The 11124-nt window shown below is 42.9% G+C and overlaps 1 protein-coding gene across 1 annotated transcript; it reads left to right on the top strand.

The window, feature by feature from the left end:
- Nucleotides 1–2215: 2215 nt before the first annotated feature.
- On the top strand, nucleotides 2216–10502 carry LOC139386085 (tumor protein p53-inducible protein 13-like). The gene is made up of 9 exons (XM_071131506.1): nucleotides 2216–2723; nucleotides 3340–3417; nucleotides 3663–3698; nucleotides 4139–4197; nucleotides 4795–4873; nucleotides 5048–5176; nucleotides 5629–5811; nucleotides 6206–6977; nucleotides 8174–10502. The coding sequence occupies exons 1-9, from the start codon at nucleotides 2625–2627 to the stop codon at nucleotides 8287–8289; spliced, it is 1551 nt and encodes a 516-aa protein (XP_070987607.1). The 5' UTR covers nucleotides 2216–2624; the 3' UTR covers nucleotides 8290–10502.
- Nucleotides 10503–11124: the final 622 nt, after the last annotated feature.

Here is an 11124-nt window from a genome sequence, read left to right as displayed (position 1 = left end):
TACAAATTAAAATGTGGCACTGACACGCCCATGGATTGATGTTTCAGCCTTGTCTCAATGAAGAGTTCCTCGTTTGATTAGCCACGTGCAACATTTGAGTTAGTGGCAGGCAGAAGAGGAATATCCATGAAGCCTGAGCTGGAATGTGAAGCTAATTAAAGCTGGCTAGCTTTAGAAAATCCCACATAGATCTAGCTTGCTTCTTAGCATATCCCGCTGGACACATATTTAAAATACTAAACCTTCCCCAGCAACAAAATTAAAAAAGCATGGTTAAGTGTGCCTTGAATTCTAAATAAATCACTGACAGTGTCACCAGCAAAGCACACCCACACCATCACACCTCCTCCTCCATGCTTCATGGGGTGAACCACATATGCGGAGATCATCCGTTCACCTACACTGTGTCTCACAAAGAAACGACGGTTGGATCAACAATCTCAAATTTGGACTCATCAGACGAAAGCATATATTTCCACCAGTCTAATGTCCATTGGTCGTGTTTCTTGGCCCAAGCAAGTCTCTTCTTCTTATTGGTGTCCTTTAGTAGTGGTTTCTTTGCAGCAATTTGACCATGAAGGCCTGATTCACAGTCTCCTCTGAACAGTTGATGTTGAGATGTGTCTGTTACTTGAACTCTGTGAAGCGTTTATTTGGGCTGAAATTTCTGAGGTGCAGTAACTCTAATGAACTTATCCTCTGCAGCAGAGGTAACTCTGGGTCTTCCTTTCCTGTGGCGGTCCTCATGAGAGACAGTTTCATCATAGCACTTGTTGGTTTTTGTGACTGCACTTGAAGGAACTTTCAAAGTTGTTTACATTTTCCAGATTGACTGACCTTCATGTCTTAAAGTAATGATGGACTGTCATTTCTCTGCTTATTTGAGCTGTTCTTGCCATAATATGGACTTGGTATTTTACCAAATAGGGCTATCACCCTACCTTGTCACAACACAACTGATTGGCTCAAACGCATTAAGAAGGAAAGAAATTCCACAAATCAACTTTTAAGAAGGCACAGCTGTTAATTGAAATGCATTCCAGGTGACCACCTAATGAAGCTGGTTGAGACAATGCCAACAATGTGCAAAGCTGTCATCAATGCAAAGGGTGGCTATTTCTAAAATCTCAAATCTCAAATATATTTGTTTAACACTTTTTGGTTACCACATGATTCCATATGTGTAATTTCATAGTTTGATGTCTTCACTATTATTCTACAATGTAGTAAATAGTAAAAATAAAGAAAAACTCTCGAGTGAGTAGGTGTTCTAAAACGTTTGACCGGTAGTGTATGTACTGGTCAAACATGTGGGGCTAAACAGGTGGGGCCCTGAATGACGGGTCGCCACTAGGCCTGGGTGAGGCCAAAATGTCATAAATATGCCATGTTTGATCAATTATTTCTCAATTATTATTTTAGATACAAATGTCTAATATATGTCAACAATTCTTCCTCCAAATGGCCATTCTATGGATTAAATGTCAAGAAAAATAAATAAAAAATCATGGTATATTTTTGTTCTGATTTCGTGAGGAATAACCCAACTGATATTCAAAAGCGACTTTGTATGTATTACTTTAAAGAGCAACAACTGAAGGCAAAAATCTACTTCTGATTGAAAACAGCCTATGTGGCATTGATAGTAGTCAGAAACATTCCTTCCGGTGCCAAAATTGACCAAAAAAAGTGTAAGTAGGATGCTTTCAGTGAGTTTTGTGAGATTTGTGTAACTGAGGTCGTCACAATTTACATGAGGGTTGGGTTTGGATTTCAATCATGACCACACGAGACCACTGCCTGGAGCAGTCTAATCAACGCTGGCAGTAATCAAATTATCCGAATTCTGCAGTGCATGCTATCCAATCGCTCACTAGAATCAATCTGAAACTCCTTCATTTATTGACAGACAGCCGAACTAACCATTAGCACGCAGCGCCTCGAACTTGTTACTCCAAAATGAACAGGAATAAAAAATGATGCTAACACCATTTAAAATAAAATGTTCAGCGTTGCACTGTCATAGGATACCACCTTTCCAACAAGTCAGTTCATCAAATTTCTTCCCTGCTAGAGCTGCCCAGTCAACTGTAAGTGCTGTTATTGTGAAGTGGAAACATCTATGAGCAACAACGACTCAGATGCGAAGTTGTAGGCCACACAAACTCACAGAACCGGACCGCCGAGTGCTGAAGCGCGCCTGTCCTCGGTTTCCAGCGTTCAGACGGTTAAGTGATAATTTGTCGCCACCGTGTGGAAGAAATGAGTAGGAGCCATGAAAAAATTACCTACATTTTCTGTCCCATTTGCTTTGCCGTAGCCAGTTCTAACGTTAACCGTATGGTAAAGAATAAAGAGAGCTTCGAATACTGTATTTTTGTCGGATAGCCCTTTGCTGTAACAGCATCAATGCCTCGCTTTGCACTGGATGTTTGCGCTCAGTGCCAGCAGAGAGGGCTTTTGCAGTAGTTCGCACCGATGGTTCTCGACGTGGGAGCTACAATAATGGGATGATCCAAATGTTGACCAATGGTTGTTTTGAAAAAATTATGTATTTATTTTAAGAGATTACTTCAAACGATACTATCGCCGTGATTCGCGCTCTGTCCATTGTGTGAAGAAGAATGTCTCCACCGGTGTCGACTCTGCTGTCCGGACTGTGGCTGTGCTTGGTTCTGTCCCGTGCTGCTAGGCCGATGTGGAAAGCTTGTGACAATGGCAAGGTACAATATGAATCATTATGGACTATTTTATACGGCCATATGCAGTGGTGGAAAAAAGTACCCAATTGTCATATATGAGTAAAAGTAAAGATACCCTAATATAAAATGACTCAGGTAAAAGTGAAAGTCACCCAGTAACCAGACTGAACCATTTTCTTGTTTTTTTTATTACTCCCAAAAACTCCGAACTAATTTACAAACGAAGCATGTGTGTTTACAAACGAAGCATGTATGTTTAGTGAGTCTTCCATATCAGAGGATGTAGGGATGACCAGGGATGTTCTCTTGATAAGTGTGAATTGGACCATTCGAAATGTAACGAGTACTTTTGTGTGTCAGGGAAAATGTATGGAGTAAAAAGTACATACATTTTCTTTAGGAATGTAGTGAAGTAAAAGTAAAAGTTGTCGCATGCCACTTCACTTTACTTTGTATTGCCTGCTTCAATTATAACAGCTAGACAATCTGCATAACGACCGTGAAGAAAAACCATAGCCATCACATCAATGCAATGACATGGCGAATATATGTGCCGTCGATTGTATGTTACCGTTCAAAACAGCAAGTAAACTGTGACCGTTTTGTATCTGTATGATGGTGTTTCTGTGACTGGCAGCTCTTGCTGGGGAGAGACCTGCCCCCGTCAGTTGTGTGGAGCTGTCCTGTGATTTCCTGGCCAGAGTCCACTACCCAGGTAACTATGGAGCTAACCACTTGACCCATTGAACCGCTGTTCCACAGAACATACATAAAGACTGGTAGTAAACTACTGTAAGCACGAATTACATGTTCACTTAACACAAGCTCGAGCATTGACGATTATGTAACCTATTTATCGTGTTCACGTGGCGTAATATTGTGCATTTGTTGTGTGCATTTTCCCAAGCAAATCCATTGCTGAAACACAGTGTAAACCAGGTCTCTCTCCTCTGTTTGCAGAAGATTGCTAGCATTGACACAAAGTATCCCCCACAGGTAAATCACTCAACTTGTCAAACAGAAAGTACAATGAGCTAGCCTTTATCTTTCCTTATGTGCACGTTCTTTCCAAACCCTTAGATCACATTGTAGCTATTACTGATAAGTCTTTGGAGCGACTGATTCTTTACACAAATATACTATAAAAGAGCCACCGGCTCATTTTCTGCTAGAGAGGGCGCATGACCTGTTCAATTTAATTCAATACAAATTCAAACAAAATTGTCAACAAGACAACATACCGCAGTGTTTCTGTCTGGAAGGATAGGATGCAAACGTTGCCTAATCCTGAGCCCCGTTCAGCAGGGCACAGCGTTGCAGAACGTTCACGTAGAAATGTATGATCTAGAACTAAACATGCCTCTCTGAAATATAGAATGAGAAATCACGCCTGGCGCTGATACATAAGTCTGCCCTCTTTTCCTGTCTGACCTCAGCGGATCGAGCACGTCTGCATGGACACACCCATCACATACAATCACACTATCCCCAACAGGTAAGATGCTGCGGGCGGACACACACACACACACACACACAAACACACACACACACACAAACACAAACACAAACACACACACACACACACACACAGGGAGTGTTACATCACCAAGAACACACAATACACACACACACACACACACATACACACACACACAGGGAGTGTTACATCACCAAGAACACACAATACACACACACACACACAGGGAGTGTTACATCACCAAGAACACACAATACACACACACACACACACACACACACACACACACACACACAGGGAGTGTTACATCATCAAGAACACACAATACATACACACCTGGGAACCTGTGTCAAATCCAGTTAAATATGACAGGCCGTTAAATGTGCACTCCATTTCTCATGCAAATATTCATGTATATTACTTTGCAATAACTCTTTAATGTGACAATGTAATCTGTATGTAAACAGCCAAATACATTTTCTGGGAAAGTGACCAAAACCATGAATAAAAACTGCTCCTGACCTGCCTGATGGGCAAGTGCCTCTGAGAGCTTAATGTCAATTCCTGTGTTGCGTGCCTTTTACTAAACTGTCTTTATGTGGGTGGTTTGTGTAGTGGTGCTCACCGGACTGTAGGAGCAGAGAGTGGAGAGTACCTGTACTGCCCCCCTCAGCGCTGGCTCAACAACCTGCAGGTAACCACTAAAACCCTGACACCACACACACAACCTCACATATTAGATAGCCAATATGTTTTCATTAGTCCAGTATTACCACAACAGATTGTCCAACTCTAATCGGTCTCTACTGTTGATGTGTGTGTGTGTGTGTGTGTGTGTGTGTGTGTGTGTGTGTGTGTGTGCTTGCAGCATGGAGCAACAGTGTTGCTGTACCATCCGTGTGCTCCTGTTCGTCAGCGTGACCTGCTGTCTGTCCTGGGCCACTGCTGTCTGTCTGATTACATCATAACGCCACACCCTGACCTCAGCAAACACAGAGTGAGTGAGTCACACACACAATAAAGACAGTATCAAAGGAAACATTGCCTTTACTTAGACTTAGATATCAGTAGACGTGATTTTCCATCTACTGTACTAGTTTGTGAAATGGCTGATATCCCAGATTATAGATTACACTGAAAACGGACACCTCCTCACAAAATATGTCTACTATGACAGCAGAGCGTTCAATTGATACCCCAACAGATGCATAGACAAAGTCACGACGGTGAAACAAGACATCAGAATGTTCCCTCTATCAATGGGGAACACATCTTCAGAGTGGCCTGTCATTGAAATGAAGGTTGTGTTCATTAGGGCACACAGTTACTAAACAAAGGAGAAAACAAGTGTTTCTTATTGGATAAATAGAGATAGCACTTACCCGTTGTCTTCCTTTTGGTTCCGACTGAACATGACCCTGTGGTGACTGAATCTCTATCCTGTTGAAGCCGTTAGCGCTGGTGTCCTGGGGTCGCACGCTGGAGCTGTCCCATGTGACCACGTCGGAGGTCTGTGATTGGCTGCAGTCGACAGCGGCACACGGGAACCGTGGCGACGTGGATCAAAGCAGACAGTATAACTTGCTGTTGACCCATCCTGCAGATCACAAACACGCATACCCAAAGCAAAAGGTGAGCCAGAAGACAGAGAGAGGAGAGGGCACTGCATGTCTGAAAGTTTGAAAGACAACATAAAGCAGTGGTATTCAAACTTTTTCAGTGGGGACCACATTTTTGGGGCCAGAATTTCTGGGGACCCCATTCCACCCCAAATCTAATGACACTACCATCAGATCTGTGCATTTAGATTTTCACATCAACAAATAACCTTAAAGTCATTACATTTTCAGCACTCTTATCCAAATTTAAAGAACCAATATACATAAAATAATCTGTACTCTGACATTTGTGGTATTTGGCGAAGCTACTGCAATTCCCCGCAACCAGGTTTTTCTTGAAGCTCTCATAGAAACGTTTTACTGTTTGTATGATTTACTGGGTGTGCCTTTTTGTTGATCCTAACCAGTCTCTGAGGCAGTGCTGTGAGGAGACCCTCTCTCTTCTGGATGGATGGTTGGAGGTGACAGACTGGGGGAGAGGGAGGGTCCGCAAGAGCCGAGCTGCACTCAGGAAGGAGGGGAAGGAGAAAGAGAGACGGACCACCCTGGACAGAACCGAGCCAAACAGAGTCCAGAAACATGGAATCACACTCCAACCTGAAGCACAGGGCCAAGCCACAGTGAGCGCTACACAGGGAGGCACGGACCGAGAACTCAAAGTGACTCAACCTCACCGCAGAGAAAATGACACTAATGAAAAAGATCCCAGAGGCAAAGTGAGAGAAACAGACTGGGTGAACCAGAACGAAGCAGAGGACAAGAGGCAGAGCGGGAAAACGGGAGACATCCAGGAGAGAGAGGAGAAGAGCAGCAGACACGAGGGAGAGACACAGCCCGTGGACTCTCCAACCAAGAGGAAAAAGCCTCTGTCTCAGAGTCAGCCCAAACAGCTGGCTGTCACTCAGGCGAACAGCCAGGACAGGAGAGCAGACTGTGATGGTAGGGTGGGCCACGAGTGCACTGAGACCATAGCTCCGCTAGGGGCCGCTGTGGCTGGACCCGGTGACAGGATGCTGCCCACTCCGCGGACAGACGAGGCGGTGTGGGCGGCGGCGGCGTTGGGCTTCCTCCTGGTGCTGCTGGTGCTGTCCGTGCTGCACACGCGCCTCTACCGCCACTGGCGCACAACGCCCAGCATGTACTGGCACGACTCCAAGCAGGACTACGACAGGGTGGCAGGTGGGTTCATTGGGGATCACACATCCCCCCGTCCCCAACACACACTCCTTAGGGGCCCTATAAAATTTGCGTTACGGAATGCAGACATGAAAATGGAATTCAACGATATAAAAAAAATGTATTGAACTTAGAACATTTATTAATTTGCCTAAAATTATCATAATATATTAAATAAATGCATCAGTGATTTGTATTTACCTTTCTGAAATGGCACAGCCATGCCCCGTGTGTGTGTGTGTGTGTGTGTGGTGCGCACATACAATATGTCTACACCAGGGATGGACAACTTCGATGGGGGTGGTGGCCACAAAAAAATCTGAACTCATCATGAGGGGCTGCAGTTGCTCCCGGGTCTGCATACCCACATCTATACCCCCCCCCCCCCCCCCAACCACATTGTGAGCAAAACATTTTAATGGCGCCCCTCTTGACAGCGGAGATAGTTTTAGAGTTAATTTCGAGTAAATCATTTTGCCATGGGGTGTAGCTAATTTCCTGCAATTCTACCCGTTTTGCCATAGGGTGAAGATAAATGTTTGCAGTTTTGAATATGATATCTGTGTGAGACTGACTAACAAAATCAATGGGGGCCCCCTAGCCTGTAATTCGAACATGATAACAAGTTTAGATAGTTTAGCGGGCAGCTAACTTAGCAATCTAAAACAAAAAAGCTGACATGGGCTAATTGACTGACTATCAGTGACTGAGGAAAACTGCTGATGCACAACAAACTTTAGAAATTGCACCTTGTGTTATTCTACTATTTTAACAGTAAGTTGAGACCCTGACAGAGTTCCTAAAAAAAAAAAGTAACATTTGGGGGGAAATTGACCAGAGGACCTTTTGCAAACTCTGCATTTACGTGAGTGCTACAGAAACATCGCTAACCAAACAACGGTCAACATTTCTTAGATTTATACCAGACCTAAAAAGTGGTCTCCAGATGTAGTTCAAGCATTGTTGTGGACTTGGAACATATGATTTTGTTGTTTTACTATTAAATAAGTGTTCATTTTGAGAGCGAAAACCTGATAACAGGAAAAAAACGTGAACCTAAAAGAAAAATGTTTATAAAGAAAATCTGCCAAAAAAGGATCAGAGTTTATAGGACCCTGACTTTTACAACTGAGCGTTATCATTACTGTTAAGCCTCTTTTGCAGTTGTTCTGATAAGGGGTGCGTGTTGTGTATCTTAGATGTGATCCACAGGAGGCTGAAGATGCCAGGGAGGAGGAAGAGGAGGGCGTCCAAGAGCCGAAGACAGGAGTGTGTCCTCCTACCGCCCAGCTCCAGCACAGAGGAGGACGAGTAGAAACAGGTCTCTCTCATCCCTCTCTCCCTCCATCTGTTTATTACATCCGTCTTGCCTTTACCCTGTGAGAAGAGAAGAAAGAGGAGAGGACGTTGGGACCTAAAAGCAGGGTACCCTGTACTGGCCTAATAACGTTGCTATGCTGAACAACATTTTATGGATTTTGTTTTTGTAACGAGACCTCAAACAGGTACATCTTCTATTGCCGGTACTTAAGAAGGAATATGTGAGTATTTTAACTGTCATACAACACTCCATAGTACAAAACCCCATTCAATCAGATCGCATTACAGTAGATCATTCACAATCACCACCAATTACATTGTTTTACTACACACTCAAGCCTTTTCTCATAGGGGCAGAGTCGGACTTAGGAAATGTACACATTTCCTACGCACTTCTAAGTAGTCGATATTCAGATTTGCCACAAGATATGCGGGTGTGGCTCCCACAATAAATTGAATTCAACCCCAGAAAACCCACCCACTAGGTGGCCGACAGAATTGACCAGGGAGTTTTCGTTCAATTCCTTTTTTTTCCCCCTGTTCATTTATTTTAAACAATCCTTTTAAATATGTCTTTGGACAGTGAGGATAACTGTCACGTTGGTTGAATGGAGGAGACCCCAGGGCGCAGCGGGATGTGAATAAATTCTTCTTTTTAATGAAACGAAGAACACTAAACAAACTTTACAAAACAACAAAAGGAACGTGAAGCTATATATAAACGAGTGGAGACACAGGCAACTAACCATAGACATACAAAAACCCTAGACAGGACAAACCACCCCTTGTCACACCCTGACCTAACCAAAATAATAAAGAAAACAAAGAATACTAAGGTCAGGGCGTGACAATAACATCTTTCTATTTAGATCCCATGTTTCTTATGAGGCGAGAGTACAGGATGTCACCTTTAACTTGAGGGTATTTTCATACACATCTGTTTTACCGTTTAGAAATGAAGGGACTATGTATCTATTCCACCCATTTGAAGAAGTATTTGGACAAATTCACTTAGTCTATTAAAGTTATTGAAAGTTGAGTATTTGGTCCCGTATTCCTTGCACTCAATGGCTACATCAAGCTTGTGACCCTACAAGCGTCTATTGTAAGTAAGAACAGAATGTTTCAGAACACCTCTACATTAATGTGGATGCTACCATGATTATCAGTAATCATGAATGAATCGTGAATGATGATGAGTGAAGGTTAGAGGCACAAAGATCCACCCCCCCTCCAAGAAATACTAACCTCCCCTGTTGTTGGTAACAAGTGAGAGGTTAGCATGTTTTGTTGTAGCTATCAGGATTCATTTGGTAGTGTTCAGAAACATCTGCTCCCATAGAAAGATATTTACTCCAGTCATCGTTCATTTCCTATTGGGCAAAATATAATGTGAAACGCATCCAAAAACAAACTGCAAATGCTTCCAACAAGGTTGTAGAGCCAAAAGCTTGATGTAGTCATTAGGGTCAAGGGATATGGAACCAAATGCTCAACTTTTGATTACTTTACGCTACGTGAATGTGTCCAAATACTAACGACTTCTTCAAATGGGGGGACTAAACATTAAACATCATTTCTAAACATTAAAACATATGTATGAAAATACCCTCGTGCTGACATCCTGTACTGTCTCATGATGTGAATAATTTGATCTAAAAGCCAAAATGCTGAAGTAAATGTTTTGCTTCGCTGTCCAAATACTTATGGAGGGGAGTACAGTTGCTGTTGTAAGCAACCGGCTGTCGGGTGCAGTAGTGGGTACGGGTCCATGGAATGCTGTTGTGTGATAGTAATAAATAGTTGTTTTTTAATCATGTATGGTGAGTTACAGTTTTAATGAAATATATACATGTATTATTGCCACACACCAGATGGTTGCAGTGAATGAAGACATGGACAGAGCAGTGTTGTATGTGGGTTATTGCTTGTCTCCTACAACACTACGGCCAGTGTACTCCTATGAAGCTATAGGTTGGAAGCTAACCGTTTCAACCACAGACCTAGAGAGATTCTATTTCTCTGCTTTGAACAACCACAGGATATGAATTCCCTCGTGCGAGAAAATGATTGAACATGGTTGCTAGGCAGGTAATGAAACCACTTTGGAGCAGAAATAACCTGTGCAGGCTTTTATTTTTCTGATCTACGATGTTGGTGGGGGGGTATGTTATTAGGATCCCCATTAGCTGTTGCAAAAGCAGCAGCTACTCTTCCTGGGGTCCACACACAACATGAAATCATAAAGGACATTATTAGACAAGAACAGCTAAAATATGTAGATGTATATATTCCTATTTACAATACTAATGTATACATAATAGGATGACTCAAGATCAATATTCTAAGTAATGAAATTACAACCAAGAAACACAAAATCCCCACAGATGTGGCTCACCATGACGTAGCAGCTGCAGCCATTTACAGTGTACAAGACATTAGGAACACCCTGCTAATATTGAGTTGCACCCCCTTTTGCTCTCAGAACAGCCTCAATTCGTAGGAGCATGGACTCTACAAGGTGCTGAAAGCGTTCCCACAGTTGTGTCAAGTTGTCTGGATGTCCTTTGGGTGGTGGACCATTCTTGATACACACGGGAAACTGCCGAGCGTGAAAATCCCAGCAGCGTTGCAGTTCTTGACACAAACCGGTGCGCCTGGCATCTACTACCATACCCGGTTCAAAGGCACTTAAATCTTTTGTCTTGCCCATTCACCCTCTGAATGACACACACATAATCCATGTCTCAATTGTCTCAAGGCTTAAAAATCCTTCTTTAACCGGTCTTCTCCCCTTCATCTACATTGATTGAAGTGGATTTAACAAGTG

Source organism: Oncorhynchus clarkii, chromosome 27 (genome assembly GCF_045791955.1).
Source record: "Oncorhynchus clarkii lewisi isolate Uvic-CL-2024 chromosome 27, UVic_Ocla_1.0, whole genome shotgun sequence".
Classification (NCBI taxonomy): Eukaryota; Metazoa; Chordata; class Actinopteri; order Salmoniformes; family Salmonidae; genus Oncorhynchus; species Oncorhynchus clarkii.
This window is presented reverse-complemented; position numbering and strand designations above follow the sequence as displayed.

Coding starts and splice junctions, on each gene's coding strand:
- LOC139386085 (XM_071131506.1), top strand. CDS start 2,625: ATGTCTCCACCGGTGTCGACTCTGCTGTCCGGACTGTGGCTGTGCTTG. Junction 5,812..6,205: donor ACGCATACCCAAAGCAAAAG/GTGAGCCAGAAG, acceptor GATCCTAACCAG/TCTCTGAGGCAGTGCTGTGA. Junction 6,978..8,173: donor GGACTACGACAGGGTGGCAG/GTGGGTTCATTG, acceptor TGTGTATCTTAG/ATGTGATCCACAGGAGGCTG.